The sequence below is a fragment of the Ambystoma mexicanum genome, chromosome 7q (genome assembly GCF_040938575.1).
Source record: "Ambystoma mexicanum isolate Mex_15411 chromosome 7q, UKY_AmexF1_1, whole genome shotgun sequence".
In the NCBI taxonomy this organism is placed as follows: Eukaryota; Metazoa; Chordata; class Amphibia; order Caudata; family Ambystomatidae; genus Ambystoma; species Ambystoma mexicanum.
This window is the reverse complement of record NC_090941.1, coordinates 719,497,188-719,515,309: the sequence shown is the minus strand read 5'-3', so window position 1 is coordinate 719,515,309 and position 18,122 is coordinate 719,497,188. Positions and strand designations below refer to the sequence as shown.

The window sequence follows — 18,122 nt, the reverse complement described above, 5'->3', positions numbered from 1 at the left end:
GGCATCCAGCACCCAACTGTCGGTGGAGATGGACTCCCACACGCTGATGAAATTCGCCAGCCGGCTTCCCACCGCGGTGCTCTGGTGGGGGTCCAACATCACGGCCAGCGGTGTCAGCAATGTCCGTGGCCACTGTGATGGCGTGGTCTGACATCACCTCCCTGCAGGATTTCCAGGGCTTCCGCCCTCTTGTCGTCCGGGAGGAAGTCCAGGAGGGGAGCGATCTTGAAGCGCAGCTCCCTGTCGTAGCGTGCCGCGAAGGCGTTGGCCGCCTTGATGGTCGTCGGCGCCGACATGACCCGTCGGCCCATGGCATCCAGCTTTTTCCCCTCGCCGTCCGGTGGGGAAGTGGAAGTTGATGCCGTCGCCCCTGCTGATTTCTTGGCCGCTGCAGAGAGCACCGAATCCGGGGACGGCTGCACCCTGAGGCACATTGGAGCAGAGCCCGGGACCCGGTACTTCTCATACCGGGTCCTCTTTGCAGGGGCCACCCTCAGAGGGGGGATGGGGTGAAGGCTGGAAGGGAGGGGGGAGGATGGACTCTCCACCGCTTGCTCGGTGGGCTCCCAGACAGTCCAGGTGCCGCTGGATCGTCCGCTGGGGTAAAGGCAACCTTGTCCTTATCTCTGTTCACAGGGCCTGCAAAGCCATCAAGATTGCTCCTGAATTGTCCTGCGTCATCGTTTGCGATGGGAGAGACGGCTGGGGCGCAGGGTCCTCCGATTCCTCCACGGCCCGTGGCTCCTCATCGGCACCGGAGTTGCTCTCTATGTCCGCCTCCCCGGGATCCCTCCTGTAGGTCCTGACCTCCTCTAACTTCTTGTCCAGCATAGCTTTGACACCAACCAGCTCATCCTCGGAGGTGGTATCTGTGTCCGTTAGGGCTACCGTGTCCCCCCCCTCTCTCTCATCCCGGGGTTTCACAGGGGGCTTCGATAGGCTGGAAAGAGGATTCCCTGCGGGGTGGCAGGGAAACTAGGCCAGGAAGTAATTTCCACTGAGGTAGCCTCTGCAGGCTTTGCTAGGGCCGCCACGATTCCTTCAATGGAGGTCTTCGCCAGGTGAATCAGGGCCTTCATGACCTTGGGTGCGTCTGAGGCCTTCACCTTAGGGGGAGGGTCACCCCCTCGCCCCGCCCCTTGGCTTTCTCCGTCAGGATTGACCGGGGCTTCTCCCGAAGCTTACCCAGGTTCTCCGACTTCCTTTTCCCCGAGCCAGAGCGTTGGCTCGTGGATGATGACGGTGACATTGCGCCCTGCCTGGCAGCAGAGGAGCCCGAACCAATGCGCTCCCGTTGCCAGCAGACTTGCAGTGCTTTGCCTTTTGTTGGGCACCGGTTGCCAGAGCGCATTCAAAGGTTTTAGAAGACCACTCAGACTGCTTAGCTGCTGCTGGGCTCTTCCCCTCCAGCCAGTTAGTGAGACAAGTAGGACGGTCCTTCATTGTCCGGGCGGACATGTTATTACTGAGCGCACAGTCCTCCATGTGCGACTTGTCGGCGTGAAGGCAGTAGGGGCACCAAGAATGTTCATCTTCTTTGAGGACATTCTGTCATTCACATCCTGGGCAGTTCCTGAACAGTTTGGATCCAGTAGGCATCTAATCTCCTTTGTCCTGGGCCATGTCCGAATCGGTGTAGGCCTCAAAGGTCTTCTGGAATCCTCCAAGAAGTTTAATTCGACGAAAATTTGCCCTTGAGGGGTGTAGAAAATTCTGAAACAGGTCCCCCCGTTAATTGGAAGAATCGGTGGAGCTTGAGGCTCGAATTGACCGAAACAATAAGAGTAAATTTAGGAAAAACGCAACACACAGTAAATGCTCGAGAGCTAAACACGAGGACTCCCAACACTTAAACGTGCGGTAAAAATCGGAAGATGACTGCCAGAGGAGGGGCTTCGGTAGAGGTCAGTCATTGGCTGGGGGCAGTATGAGACAGACCAGTGATTGTTTATTAGTAGAAAGACTGTTCAGAAACGAAACAAACTGATTTTTTCTTTACCGAGGATTCCCAGCCTGACAGGGGAATATTCATGAGCATGTGAATCCATGCCAGACCCCATGCTAGAGAAATCTCCTTGCACCTTACAAACATCCACACAGACACAGCAGGCCCATCAATGTCCAATTCTGAGCTTCCTGCAACATTCCCCAGCACAGCATTTCACCCAGACTCAAAGCACAATATAACCAAAAGTGCCTGTGCCATACTCTCAAACAGATCTGCACTCTGGATTTGGGTTCTTCCAGCTTGTAGCCTTCTGCACAACATATTACACATCTGTCTCCTCCTATACCTCCAGAAACCAACTCTTAGCCTTCAATTCCGGAGCCACTAACAGCAAGGCCATCAAAAAGGCAGAAGGCCAGGATATAAAACCCATTTACAATACATTACAATAAAAGCGTACACAGCCCTTCTATAAACTTCTTTCTAGCTAGTAGTCTTGCTTGGTTTCACAAGTCATTGTAAACAGCTTTCTGTATAAGCTACACAATTAACACAAACGCAGAAAAATCCAGGCTCCATCAGAGTAACAACCACTCAAATGACCACATGTTCCCCACAATTATCTGCAGAGTATACCTACAATATCAAGTCCCAAGGAGTATAAAATGCATAAACATGGCATGTTAATATGGTAACCCAGGTGTCATGCAAGTTTCACAGCAGCTGTTGCAAGCTTCCATGTGTATTAGTCAAATTAAGCCCAGGGGGACTCCAGGGACACAGGCGTGAGTGGTGGTTCCCTCCAACGCGATGTGGCAAAAGGTTGATTAGGACAAGGACACCGAAAATAAACATTAATTTCTTATTAATCATTTCAGCCCAATGACCAATCCGTTAAATCTGCATTGAAGTACTATGAAAAGAAAACATCTATGCAGTTAATGTCCTAGGTAATGAAAGATGCCATTAGTGGGAAAAGTGTTTATCATCCAGCGTAAAGTGTCTAGTGTTATGTAGCAGACAAATGAACACAAAAAAAAAGATGAACTTGATTACAAAATTGATTGCCTTACCATGTTTTTTTGCAATCAAAGATGTTACAAATATTTCTGTAAACAAAACTACATGTATGTTAAGTGTGGCATCTGCAACATGAAAGTTTAGTCCTAGTCTTAAAGTACCAACACATGTTTAAACAGCAGTACCAAGTCATCTACGATACAATTAAAAAGGATCAATGAACAAATATCCATAAAATACTTTACCGCTGTTGTATTGTCAGACATCATTGTTGCTCCAAGGCTGGCAGCTCCAAGGTTGGCACCCCCAAGGTTGGCAGCCCCCTCTGATCCCATGGAAGGACCAGGAACCATAGAAGTGTCCAGAACAGGTGGTCGGTTGATCATATTCATGCCCATCATTGGAGGAGGACCTTGGTTACCAGCAAGTGCTGGGCTAAACGTATCTATGCAAAACAATCTACACTTAGAGTGGTCCCATCTCAAAAATAAAAATGTACGAAAAAGGCGGCCAACAAAAAGAAACTTGAGTATTTAGATTGTAGTATTTGTTTGCAATTCATGTATTTAAAAACGAAATAAGTATTTCCTGGACTGTTCAAATTCTACACAATAAAGACTGCAATGTCAGAGAAAATAATTAATCATAGTTTAAAAGTAATTCAGTTTTGTATAGTAGTACTGCCTTACTTACGTTCAACATGTTTATCACAATTGCCATGGTACGTTCTAAAACATTGAACTATTGCATTTAATTTACTTCAAACAGCTATAATGCGTTTGCTTTTGTGCAACTCCACAATAACCACAAGGGACAAGAGTGTTGCCTCATATGTCTTCACCAAGCTGTTGCTCTGCTTCACTTTGGTTTAGCAGTTGCTCGGACAGTGATGCTTATCAGAAGAATCTCACGTTCAGACTAACATTTCATTTTAAGAGAACTCTTTAATAAACTATGTTGTGTTTATCAATTATACATGGGTTACCCAATATAAAGTAGCACCCAACACTGTACTCAGCATTTCTTTCAAAGTCAGTGCGAGGAGGGGAATATGGTAGTGCTAACAGGCGCAGAATGAATGCCCATAACATGATCGCACACTAAAAGTTATCCGTCAATGCAAAAGTTAGTGAAAAATAATGCACATTTGAGGCAGCGAAGTATTTAGGAGCTGGCCACCAAGAAACACCAGCCTCATTCATAGAAATCGAAAGAAGCCGCAGAAACCAACCATCTCCAATGACAGCACACATCATAGGAAACCAAGGACAGAGTAGGGGGCATTCTGGATACACTATATTTTAACCGCTAGACACCTTCGCACATAAATTGATCCCATGGAAAAATACTGTGCAAGTTTTTCCCATTGACACTAGAGCAGAGGTCTTCAATTTTTTTTCTCCTGAACTGAGCATGTGCAATGGGGAACCACTGGCCCCCATGCACATGCTCAGTGCGACGTGATGGGGCGTGGCCATGAAACAGGAAACAGAATCGATGCGGGCTTCCCTGCGGTTAGATTGCAGACCCAGCCTGTGTTGTAGTTTCCTGCTGCTTCGGCCCTCCTCTGCTGTAATGAGGTAATTGATAACACTGGTCCCCCTGTGCCCCTCACCGCCCCTACATTTGGGGGCGCAGGTGAGCGGAGGAGAGTGGGGACCAAAACTCAATTGCCGGTGTTTTATTCATAACGCAGCTTCCCCATGGCAGATTGCTAGGCTTTCTGCTGTGGGGGAGCCACGTTATGAATAAAACACTGGGCCCCCTGTGCCCCTCTCCCTCTGCGCCCCACATTGGTTGGGGGTATGGGAGGGGGAAGAGGCGGCGAGCAGGGAACCAAAACGCAAATTGTCCGTGTTGTATTCGTAACGCGGGGAGCTGTGTCTCCCATCCCTCGCTAGGGACGTGAGACTGAACCTTTCACTAGAAAAACCTTCCCTTTAAATTTAGAGGCGCAGCCCTGGGAGCATGCGCTCCCTGACTCTGCCCACCGGCGCCACTTCAGTCCCCATTGATGCATCGACAATATTTAACATTGCCGGATGACACCAGTATTATTAGGGGGAGGTCTGGGGCGTATGGAGGAGAGGGGACTAGGAGTAGGTTAGTCACTATGGTGAGTAACTTAGTTACTTTCCGTCCCTTTCCTCCATGCTGCATGGGCGATTACAACTGAATGTAGCCCCCAGGGTGGCGAGGAGACCCTCCCTAAGCAAATGGATTTCTTAGAACCACCTGTCCTAAAGCCATGTCTAACATGGAGCCGGCGTCCAAACCGTAATGCTTACAGAAAGCCAAAGGAGTGGCCCCAGGTGGCTGCCCTGCTGATGACCGGCCACGGAACCTGCCGCTAGCATGCAATGGGTGTGGCCTTGGCTCTGACAGCGTGGGCGTGCAGGTTAGCTGTCAGCGGCTTGTGCTGACCCTTGTAGGCCTCCTTGATGGCCGAAACCATCCACCATATGCAATCGAGGCCTTGGATGCTGGATACCCCGGCCTGGATTCCCAGAAGGTAACGAACAGTGCGTCGAGCTTGCGGAAGCCCTTGGTCCTGTCCGTATAGAATTTCAAAGCACGTCTGACATCCAGACAGAGCAAGACTCTGAACCTCGCCCTTGGGGTCAGCAAAAGACGTAGTTAAGACCATTTCCTTGTTTAGATGGAAAGCGGAGGGTACTTAAGTAAGGAACGCAGGGTGAGTCCACAGGACCACCTTATCCCTGTGAAACGTGGTATAGGGTTCTGAGGTCACCAAAGCCTGGATCTCAGAATCTGCGAGCAGAGGTGAGGCACACTAACAGGGCTGTTTCAATGGTGACCAGCCCGATATCCGCGGACGCCATTGGCTCGAAGGGTTTGTGCGCCAAGGCACCCAACACATTGAGGTTTGACACAGGGTGTGGCTTCTTGATGGGTGGTTAGAGCCTGGACATGCCTGCTAAATATCAGACTATCTGGTTGGAAGATGAGAAGAACTCCTCTGAATTTCTGTAGGCCCCTATGGCTGCCAGTTAAGTGCGGCATGTGTCCACCTGTACGCCTGAGTGTGCAAGGTGTGCAGAGGAGAGCACAGCGTGCACATAAGGGGGGCAGAGGGGTGGGTTGATCTCCTTAGAGTCCACCCAATGACAGAACCTAGTCCATTTACTCTTGTATGGGCTCCTGGTAGCCTTGCTCCTGGCGCCTTGAATGATTTCCAGGTTAGCCTGTGATAGGCTCAGGTGCTTGAGGTTGACCTGCTCAGAAACCTCACTAGAAGGGCTAATTTCTGTGGGGCGCGGTGGATGACCCTACCCCCATGCTGGGACAGGAGATTAGCTGGCCCCATCAGAAGGTGAATGGGTTGTCTATCTGAGAGAGTGAGCAGTTTGGAGAACCACGGTTTCATCGGTTATGGTAACAAGAATCCTTTATCTTGCGGATCACCCTGTGGACCAGGGGTGTGGGAGGACAGGCATAGGCTGTCATGCTGTCCCACTGTATCTAATGAGTCGCTCAGGGAGCCGGGGCTCTGCCCCTGCCAGGATGGGAACTGTTGGCAGTTCCTGTTGTCCCAGGAGGCAAACAGATCGACTTGAGGCTGTCCCCCCCACCCCCACCCCCCACCCACCGCATTCTGCTGAAGATCTCCAGCAGCACCTGGTTGTTCAATTGCCATTTTTTTTTAAATTAAGTTTTATTAGCATTTGGGTTATAACATATGAAAACAGTCAGAACATTATGTTGGGTTTCAATTAGAACAGTCTCCCCCCGCCCCCTCTTTTTTTAACAGCCATGGATCATTCACCTGTTATATCAAGAGTTGGACGCATTAGATCTCATTACACTTCCCTTTCAGGCTAGCACTACCGTGTATGCTAGAACCTTGGGCACACCATGCTCCATTGTTCATTTGTGCGACCTGAAACACATATCCCACAAGCCCCGTTCTTCCCCCGAACGGGTCCATCATCAGTCAACTCCTTAAAAGCCCCAAGAACCTCACTCAGACCGACCATATTTTTCAAAAAAGGGGGAGAGACTGTCCTTCAATGTGTTAAGCAAAGTTGTATGTAGTACCCTTTGGGAACACTACACAAGACTACAGGTTTAAGCAAAAACAACCTTCGGTATAAATCTGTACTACACAGTTTTGGTAGCGTTGCTGAGCAGCCAGGCTCATCTCAAGAGGGTAATGTGAGCTGTAACGATGTTACAGAGGTCTACAATCACAAGTATTCAAATAGACTCTTCTACTCAAGGTTTCTTGATAAAACACTTAATTTATTTCAGTTAGTTATAAAACATTCACTAGAAGGAGGCAATCTACATCACACAAATATATACTTCAGTATATATCACGGTACAGGTCTGAGGCATTAAACTACATTGAAGGTGGAGCAAAAAGGCAGAGTACAAGTAGGAGAAAAAAGGCATGGTCAATAAAAAAATAGTAAAGTTACTCTTAGACGGTGCAAATAGTTTCAGTTCAGCAGAGGAGCCAATACAATGCAATAGGGAAGGCCAAAGTCAATCGGCTAAACTCTTGTATAGGATTAAGCAGTTCTGGTAGTTAAACGGAAAAGTCTTTGCAAAGTTCTCAGACGCGGTTTGTAAAAGAAAGGTTCATATGTTGGGTCAGAAGCAGACTAGGCCTGCAAGTTGCCAAAGTTTCAAGCACTTTCGTAGTTAGATGCACGTTCTCTCGATCAGGTTTTCACAGTCCCTTACAATGAATAAAAAGATGCAGCTGAAGACTTCTGTTCCTGCAGATCTAGCTGTTCCCGAGCCTCGGTCATGGGGACAAGAGGAAGGACGGGGGGGGGGGGGGGGGGTATGTAAGTCTTGCACTGGGACTGGTCGCAAAGCTGGAAACTGGCAAATCTTCGATTCTGGTAGCTGTAGTAAAGCACACAAACTGCTGTCCCTCTCTCTGGTTATTCGGTTTCCTGCAGCACTCTGAGAAAAATACAACCAGCTCTGAGAAAGGTATCCAGGTGGCTTACTGGTCAAATTGATTAGTCCCACTAACTCAAAGGGAGAACTTGTCCTTGCAGAGCTTCTCTGTCGAGATTAACTTGGCGATTCGGACCTGCAGCAGGGCTTCACCAGGCAAATCAACGGTCCAGAAGTTGCAGCAGCCGTCCTCTTCAAGCTCGGCCTTCGGTTCTTTTGTTCCAGTGGACGACTGCCTTCCAAGCCAAGAGACTCCTTTTATACAGTTCTCCATCATTCATTCCAGCCTAGCTGCCACTCACCCAGCAGGGTGGCTGTCCTTCCCCGACAGTCAGCCAGCCAATCACACCAGAGTGCATTTGGGTAAAAACACATTGATTTGAAAAGTTCAAAGTCTCAAAGCTTAGCAAAAGAGCTGGAGGGCTCCAAGGTGGGAGGAATTGGCACATTGAGAATTCTGCCAAACACAATGTTCGACCTGGATTCGTCCAGGAGATGAGTCGGAAACTCCATATCGTAGATTGCTCGAACTTTGGTAACCCACTTTCTCCCCAGGCATTCGTGGAGTTTTCCATCTCTGGGCCAAGCAGCACATAGCCCCTACCAACATGAACTGAAACATGGTCGTGTCTTGCCGTGGTCTCCATCCACATAAACCCCAAAAAGAAGCCACAGAGACAAGGTCCTCCCTATCCCGTCCACCCCCTTTATCCAGGACCTCTTCCTAATATATCTGCACCACCGGACATTTCCACCACATGTGCAGTCTCCCTTTTCAACCTGACACTTCCAGCAGAGTGGATCGTACCCCTCTCCGGGCTATCCTCTGTGGGGGATAGTGCCATCTGTGCAGCAGTTTCAGGGCCTGATGGCAGTACTGGAGTGAGGCTATAGAGCAGTTAATTTGTCTGCACATGATCCATCTTTTGTCATCGATATCCTCACCTAGATCCTTTCCCCATTGTACCTGTGCAGTCAGAGGGTCCCTCGGGGCCGCCAGGAGCAATAGCTTATGAAGTCTAGAACTTACACCCTTGGAGCCCTATGTGAAATCAGGAATTTCTTAAAGTCTGTTAATTTCCTCCTCAGGTTATTCCCCCCCCCCCCCAATCAGTCTTCCGTTAGAGCCCCCTTCTTCAGTTGCAAATGATGAAAAGGCGAGAGATTATCCAGACCTAGGGCCTCTGCCAGTTCCTTTAAGGACATAAAGGTAACCCCCACCCACAACTGTCCAGCCCTACTGAGACTGGCTTCGTACCACTGCTGGAACACAAGTGGCTCATCTATCCTATCCCCGGGGGGGCACGGGGGAGGGGAATGGGGTCCAAATGCAGATCAAAGATGGGGCCATTTGAGCCATCTATAATCCCCCCTCCTTCCACAGCTACCACAAAACACAGAACTGGATGCCACAGGACCCTCGCTGGGATGCACGCCTTGGGGACCCACAACCATTCATCCAGCGTGACTGGAGACGAGACTGCATTACCCATAACTGTCCATTGCTTCCCCGTGCCTGGAGTGAAGTGGCCCACCAAAATTCTCAAGTGAAGCCCTACGGTACGTTTCCTGGTCTGGGAATCCCACTCCCCTTACTCCTTTGGCCACGTCAGTACCTTGAAGGAGATTGGTTTAAAAAAAAAAAAAGCACTCAATTAAACTTTAACACATTATAACCACAAAACGGAGCTTTACAGTTCGAGAAAAATACATAGGGGTAAACCAGAATACATAATTCAAATAATTTCAAATGTGGTCCAAAATGCATACACCAAGAAAACATGGAGCATCAAATCACTAAGCATTTGAAGGACAGTGTCAAACACAAAAATAAATGAACAAAAGCATGCATGTTCACTTATCTGTATACAGGTTACAAGATCTGATCTAATCCGCATCCAAAAAGTACTTTCAAATCTTAAGATTCAGTGCTTTTTACCCACCCAAAGATAACGTAGCAGGGTTCGTTTAACCTCCCTCAGAAACGGTTTGGGTATCTGGGTTGGAAGCATTTGGAACAGGAATAAAAACTTGGGAAGGATAACCATTTTCACAGAATTAAGTCGCGCCATCCATGAGAGTTCCGACCCTGCCCATCGTTTGATAGCCTGCTTCACCGCCAACCACAAAGGGAGGAAATTACTGGCAAAGAGGTCTGCAGGGTCCTGTGTCACCTGAAGCCCTGGATAGCAAAACCGGTATCTCTGTACTCTAAATGGGAGCCCTTCCACATATTCCTCTTCCACAGCCACTAAGTTACCGACCACAAATGCCACTGATTTCCCCAGATTAAGCTTGTAGCCTGGCAGGTTTCCATAATGTTCCAAACTACACAGTACCCGTGGCACGAACTGGGATGGGTTGGTCACAAAGTAACACGTCGTCCGCAAACAAGCAGATTTTACAGCACACATCCCCCCCCACCCGTACCCCATTGATCCCCCCGCCTCTTATAGGCTAGATCTCATCCAGGGTTCCATCACCAACACGTATATGAGTGGAGAGGGGGCATCCTGGTCTCGTGCCCCTCCCCAGTGGAAACGACCCAGATTCATTACCGTTCAGCACCACCCTTGCCAAAGGGTCGGAGTACAGGGCTGACATCCATCCCAGCTACCCCAGGCCCATTCGCAGAGACGCCAACATTTCCCCCAGAAAAGCCCAGCTCACCCTATTGAAGGCCTTTTCGGTGTCCAAAGACAGCAGAAGAGCCCCTTTGTCCCGAACGTCCCTTGAGCTCAACACGTGGATGGTTTTGCGCATAGTGTCCGCCCCTCGTCTCTTCAACACAAACCCCACCTGATCCGGGTGGATCAGCCGCAGTAGGCATCTTTCCAGACGAGTCACCAGGATTCTATCAAAGATCTTTGCGTCCACATTGAGGAGGTAGATGGGCCTATATGAGCCACACTCCGCCGGGTCCTTCCCTGGCTTGGGTATTACAGCAATGAAGGCCTGGGGGAATGTCGGCGGAATCGTGTCCTGCCCCCTGATCTGGTTAAACAGTTTTGCCATTGGTTTCACCAAGACAGTTTGATACTGTTTTAAGAAGTCAGCCGTGTAACAATACCCTCCGGGGGTTTTCCCTGTCCCAAGCCTTTTATCACCCTCAACCTCTTCTTTCGATGTCTCCCCCTCCAGGGCCTCTCGTTCTGAGTCTTTGAGTTTGGGAAGAGGGTGGCCCTCCAGGTAGTTGCAAATATCTTCTATACACTCCCTCTTCCTTGCTATAAAAGTCTGCAAAGCGTTCGCTACCCTCCCTACACAGGGCCTCCCTTCTACCCAAATTCCACCAACCCTCTAGTTCTATGTGCCAGCAAGTTCCCCCACCTCCCCCCCCCCCCCACTGGTAATACCTTTGTTGCATGTATTTTTTTTTTTAAAGTACTTCCCCAATAAGGACTGTGTGCCGAGTTTGTCTCTCTCGCATGCCCCAAGGAGAGTCTCTCGATTCTCATCTTTGCAGGTGAGCCGTACCCTCAAAGCCCCTAGTTCCTCACAAAGCATATTCTCAATCAATGCCCTCTCCCGCTTCAGTCGCGACCCTTCTGCGATGAAGAGGCCCCAAAAGGTGGCCTTAGCCGCTTCCCATACCATCACCATCCCAGTTTCTCATTATCATTGATCTCAGTGTGCCTCCATTTCTTTCCTCAAAAATTCCTTAAACACTGGGTCCCTTGTTAGGGTGTAGTTACGTCACCTGTAGTTCTTCGTGGTCCCTAGCAGTAGCCAATCCACCACCACAAGCTCATGGTCCGACAAGGTAATGGCCTCCACACTCTGCATCCCAACCTCCCACCCTCCCTCCTCTGATATCAGTAAGAGGTCGATTCTTGTGTACCCTCCTGGGCCCTGCCACGTCCTATGCCACACATCTACCCAATAGGATCCTCGCAAAAGATCCCTCATGGCTAGAATGTCCTTCGTAGGCTCCTTCACCCCCCCCCCGTCCCCTTAGCGGACCATCTATCTAGTTAGGGGTCCGCTACAAGATTAAAATCTCCACCTAGGACCATGGCTCCCTCCGCCCACTCATCCATTACCCCCAACACCCTACGCAGGAACTTCATCTGACCCGTATTGGGCGCATAGTGGCCAAGGTGATCTGCATGCCCTCAGATGCTCCCTTGATCCACAAAAACCTCCCATTGAAACCCCTCTATCTCAATCTCCGTCAGGTGAAATTATTTACCCAGAAGTATGCCCACCCCTTCCTTTTTGGAGGATTTATGAGAAGCCCAAAAGTTCCTCCCGATTTCCTTCCCCATTATTGTTGACTCAGCACCCCGCCTATGAGTTCCTTGTAGGAAAAGTACCAATTTCTGTTTGTGGAATATGTATCTGGTAAGGGATTGCTTGTTCGGCGAATTCAGGCCCTTAACGTTCAGCGTACCCACCCGTCCTTCAACCATTATCGTAGTAAATCCTGCCCTTTAAAACCTCTATGCGTCCTACTGTTCAATTGCCATTTGTAATTGTCCGCTCCCAGTCTACTGAGCCTGTCCGCTTCCAAGTTGGCCTACCCCAGGAGGTTAACAGCCGTGAGGTAGATGTTCTCCTGCTCGTTGACCTATTACATGCTGGTGGCATTGTCCGTCTGGATAAGGACGGTCTTGCCCCCAAAGATCTGAAGGAAAGCTCAGAACTAGCCAGATGGCCCCGAGCTCCATCCAGTTGATGTGACACTCCTGACGGAGCCAGAGCCCAAGACGGCGTCTGTCCAAAGTGGCTCCCCAGCCTTCCAGGGAGAAGTCCTTAGTGATGGTGTCCTGCGGGGCCGGCTGCTGGAAGGACTTGCCCGTCCACAGATGGTCGCTGGACCACCATGTGAGGTCCAAGTGGAGAGCAGGGATGCTGACCGCCACTGCTAGTGTGCCGCCCTCCTGATTCCATGAGGCTGCGAAGTGCAGCTGTAATCTCACGAGTCTCGTGTAGGGCACGGCCAGTAGGACCACTGCCATGATACCCAATAAGTGTTGGTACCACCAGGCCAAGGTCACTGCTCTGGGAAGGCAGTGAGCTGTGGCTCTCTTGATGGTTGTGATCTTACCTTCCGAGGGCAAAGTCTCAGAACTTGTATCCCAGATGAGGCCCAGGAAGGTCAGGTTCTGCGTAGGCTACAGCCTAGACTTGCTGTTGATCTTACACCCCAGGTCGTGGAGTGTGTTTCTAAGTGCTGAGGAAGTGTGGCTAACAGCCACTGGAGATCTCGTCCTGACAAGCCAGTCATCCAAGTACATGCAGACGTGTGGTGGCCTTGAGGGATGCCACTGCTGGTAAACACCCTGGGAGCTGAGTTGAGGCCAAAGGGTAGCCCCTTGTATTGGAAATGGCAACCCATGATCCTAAAGAGCAAGTAGCAGCGATGTGGTTGCCAAATCGGGACATGTAGATAAGCGTCCTTCAGATCCAGAGAGCACACCAAGCCTCTCTTGTCTAGTGTCTCCGCAATGCGTGCCGGCATAACCATCTTGAATTTCTTAAGAGGGAGAGGTTGAGGGTGGCTAGGGCCAACAACTCTCAGGCCAGCCTGGTGGTTCTTTTGTATGGTGAAACTCCTGGAATAGAAACCCTATCCTCTCTGGGAGGCTGGTCTTCCACTGCCGGGTTCTCTATGATCGACCGAATTTCCACCTAAAGAGTTGCTGTGATAATCTGTGGGAGGAGAAGCGACTGGTAGGAAGTACCCCGAGGATACTACAGAGGATCCAGTATCCGAAAAGATCTGGCGCTAAAATGGCTCGTGAAAGGCAAGCCGACGCCACCGGAGACACCTGGATCCGAAGGGACGCATCATGCTTTCTTTCCCTCTGAGGCTGCTGCGGGACTCGGAGAGCGGTCAGGCTGCCTTGACCTCCGTTCCAGGAAGCTCCGGAACCCGCCGAACGCCCGCCCCCTGTCAGAGTGAGGATGCGACTGGGTGTACGCCTTGGGCGTGGCATTCGTTAGGATAAAGACTTTGCGAGCTGTTCTTTTTATCCAATTCCTCATCAGTGGAAGGTCAAATTTGCGTTCCTGGACATCAGGGTTAAACTTCGTAACCTGAAGCCAGGCAATCTTCCTCATGTCCGTACCGATGCGCATGGCCCGGACAGAGGTATCGATGTGAGCCACGGTGGACTCCATGAGGTCCTTCGCTACCAGCTTGGCTTCTAGAATCTCGAAGCGCGCTTGGCTCTGCACCAGAAGTTCTGGAAGGAAGTCTGCCATTTCCTGCCAAAGCCTCCGGTTAACTGCTGCCAGCATGGCATCTGCGTTGGATTGACGCAGGTGCAGTGAGGCGCTGGAGTACAGCTTCCTCCCATACGCCTCCAAAATCTTCTCCTTGCCTAGCATCGCAGAAGACGAGGTGGTCGAGGACAACAGGCTTTGAGTAGAGTGGCGCCGCAGCGATCACCAAAGAGTGCGGTTGAGGGTGCGCCGACAGCAAGAGTGGATCCCCTCCATCTGCCTATATTTGGCGTTGAGGTGCCCATTGACGGGTTGGACCAAGTGTGGCTTGAGACACCCCTTCTTGGCCAAGGCAACATCTTTCTGCATCGGGATAACTGTTCTGGTTTTGGGGTCGTAGGGTGAGGACTTCCATCAAACCTGCAATCCGGTCGTGGAAGGCCTTTGCTGACTGCGTGTCAGGGTCCTCGTTCGTGTTCAATAGTGTGTTTGGTTGTTTCGGAGCGGGTTGAGGAGTGCTCGCCGCTGTGGTGTGGCGCCTCCTGTACTGTGGGAGGCAGCGGAGCTGGAATCAAAGTAGCAGCAGGGGCTGCTCTGGGGCCTGTGGCGCCAGAGCCATAGGTGTAATGACTTAGGCACCGGTGGAGTAACTGGAAGGATCAAGTCCCCGATTACATCCCACAGGACGGCCCCCATCGGAGGGGTTCGCATCAGTGCCAGAAACCTTTCGAAGACCCTGTCTTCGGAGGCTGAAGCGGTGGCAGGCGATATTGACGGAGTGGCTGGTGGTTGCTGGGGCCGAAGTGTACTCTGTCTTGGTTGCAGGGGGAACCTGCGCTGCGCTGCTGATGGATAAACTGTAGGCCATGTACCTGGTTGACACCAGTCCCACCTTGAAACTCGTTCTCCCGCCTGCTCCGTGCCTAAGAGTGGCATCGGACGAGCAGCCATGTTGTCTGGCACGGCTACCATTTTGTCAAGCTACATTTCAAAGTCTTGGTGCTTGGCTCCCTGAGCCCAGCCTCCTCCAAGACTCTTGGCGGTGGAGCATGAGACCTACCCTGCACCTCCGGACGGTGCCTGGAAGGCGTATTGCCCTCGGCAGTGTCACCGGTAGTGCTGCATGCAAGCGCCCCCTCTCACATTAGGCCGGTACTAGGGCGTTGCATTTCAGGTGTACACCCGGTAAACACCTTGCAGTCCCTCAGCACTGCTTCCGGAAAGATCTACTGACCCCCTTGGCCATGAGGCCGGTAGCTGGACTAGCCTCTGTATGTGTGTAGGTACTAGAACCAGAGGTTCCTCCCACTCCGGCAATTCCTATAGGGGTGTGATGGAAAACAGCAGTCCTCCCTTGGGCCTCAATCTCTCTCTGACAAAGTCCTTCAAGTCTCTCGAGGTGACCTTTCGACAAGCTCCCTCCACCTAGCTAGCCTGGTCTTCAGTGTGCGTGGAGCCAGTGCATGGCACGCAGTACAACCAACCCAGCCGTGGTCTGGGCTAAGGAAGCGGAGGCAAAGAGTGTAGGGGTCAGACGTAGGAAAGAGCCCCTTGCAGGTTGTACACCTGCTGAAGCCCAATTACGTCAACATGCACCAGGGAGGAGCATGGCGCCAGAGGACCCAAACCTGAATAAAGACAAGACAGTATCTGGGGAAGAGTGTGCAATTACAAGGCCGAACCTGAACCCAGGAGGGCTGGTGAAAATAAGCCTTCTGCAGTCGACGTGGAAAAGGGGGCTGAGGAGTGGCGCCGGGGGTAGAGTCAGGGGAGCGCATGCTCCGAATCACGCCCCTAAATTTAAAGGGAAGTAGGTTTTGTCTGGTGAAAAAGGTTCAGTCACCCGACCCTAGCGAGGGATGGCCATGCATTATGGAGGAAAAGGGACAGGACGCGAGCGTAAAATATCTATGCACCTATCCAAGGGGAGGAAGGGTGGGCACATGTGAACCTAAGCAGATACAACCATCACAAAAACGATTCTGGTGAGTAATGTATTCCTTCTGAGGCTTGTGGAATCTGCTTAAAAGCACGTGCTATGCATAGATTAGCGAGCAGTTTTGGAGAAGGTGGTTGTGAGAAGGTACAGCGGCAAATAGATATTTTAGAACCGCTAGTCCCACCTACGAATCTGCTTTGGTATGTGTCAATGCAGGAGTGCTGATTGAAAGTGCATACTGAGCTCCAAGTATTTGCTTTGCAGATGGAGTCCAGCGGGACGTTTGCAATAAAAGCCAGAGTAGCTCCTGTACCCCTTGTGGAGTGAGCTCTAGGTGAAAGGCAGTTTTTTGCTTGATAGATTAGGAGAGCTGTATGCATCAGACTATCCATCTGGCGATGGCATTTTTGGAAATGCGGTCTGCCTGGTGCTACAGAGAGAAACAGTTTGTCTGTTTTTCTGAGCGGTCTGGTCTTTTTTACATGGTAAAGGAAAGCCCTCCTTACATCTAGTGTATGGAGTTTCTCTGCTGAGCGTGTTGGGTTCTGAAAGAAGGGCAGTAGCTCGATGGATTTGTTTACATGGAATTTTTAAATGAACTTAGATGAAAACCTAGTGTGAGTTCTTAATACCAATTTCTTTGTGGATAACAAAGAAAGGGTCTGCACTGACAATGCTTGAAGTTCACTGACTCTCCTCATGGAGGAGATAGCCACCAAAAAAGCCGTTTTGTACGTGAGGCGTTTAAATCTTGAGTTATGCAGAGGCTCAAAGGGGGTGGGGGTCCTGTGAATTTTGCAAATACTACATTGAGGTCCCTAGTTGGCGGTGGGTTCGGTATAAGAGGGTGGCGTCTTTACTCCCACCATGAATGAATAACAGGAAACTTCCACCATGATACTTTGCTATGAGGTGGTGTATGCGGATAGAGCCGCTAGGTGAACCTTTATAGAGTTAAAGGCCAACTCCAAGTCTAATGAGTGGAGCATGTAATAAAGAATGCGAGTTGGAGTACATTCTATTGAGTTTGTTTTAAATGGCACCAAGTTACAAATCTTCTCCACTTGTCATAAGTCTGGTTTACGTGCCTCCTTGAGTTTATACATATACATTTGAGGTAAATTAAGATGTCCAATTTATGACCACAGGAGCCACGCTGCCAAGTTCATTGAGTGAGGTTCAGGTGTAGTCCCCAAACCCCCCGTGCTGGGAATGCAAGTTGGCCGGGCACTGAAGCTTTATCGGATTGCAAATGGCCAGTTTGTGCAGATGTGGATACCAGGGTGGTCTCGCCCACATGGGAGCAACTAGGATTAGCGTCAAATGTTCCCTGTGAATCTTGTTCACCACTATGCACATTAGTGGAGTTGGGTGCAAGCGTAGGCAAATTTCCCTGACCAACTCATACATAGGGCGTTCCCCTTGGAGTTTGGTTGGGGAAACCGGAACGCGAAGTCTGGTCATTGCTCTTGTATCGAACAAGACTAGCGTGGGGCAACATCACAGAGAAAATGATCGACATTACTGTCGAGTCGCCACTTGTGACTTTCTGGTAGAGGATCTCTTCTTTTTTAAGTGCGCTAGGATGTTAAATTCCCCATGAACATGGTGGTAAATCAGGAACATCACCCTTTTCCATATTTTCTGTGCTAGCCTGGACAAATTGAGAATGTGTGCCCCACTGCTTGTTGATATAGAACATTGCAGTGGTGCTGTCTGAGAATTTGTTCTGAATGATTTGTGAGGTACGCTTCGAAGGCATGGAGAGCTTTTAATATTGCTAGCAGTTCCAGCAAGTTGATGTGGTTCTGTGCAGTGAGGAGTCCACAGACCATGTGCTGTGAGATGAAGGGCCCCCCCACCCGGAGTGAGGTGTCTGCTGTGACTATCGCTTGCACCGACGGGTCTTGGAAGGGTTTTCCTTTCAACAAATTCTCTGTCCACCAGCACTGAGCTTGTTCTAGTTAGTGTTGGCAAAACGACCACTAGATCGTCCCACTGACTGCTTGACAGACCGTTTCGCCAACCACTCCTGCATTAGATGCATGCTCAATGGAGCGTGTGGGACCAAGTAAATGCAAGATGCCATCATGCCGAGCAAACGCATAG

The 18,122-nt window shown here is 50.2% G+C and overlaps 1 protein-coding gene across 4 annotated transcripts in view; it reads right to left on the bottom strand.

Moving 5' to 3' along the window:
• PSPC1 (paraspeckle component 1) overlaps positions 1-18,122 on the bottom strand; it is a 998,435-nt gene that overhangs the window by 586,566 nt on the left and 393,747 nt on the right. Inside the window, exon 8 of one of the 4 annotated variants that reach the window (XM_069640796.1) lies at positions 3,214-3,413. The exons of the other annotated variants lie outside the window; for them this stretch is intronic. Coding sequence (XP_069496897.1) covers positions 3,214-3,413 — 200 coding nt within the window. The remainder of the gene's footprint in view (positions 1-3,213; positions 3,414-18,122) is intronic. 4 annotated transcript variants of the gene reach the window in all.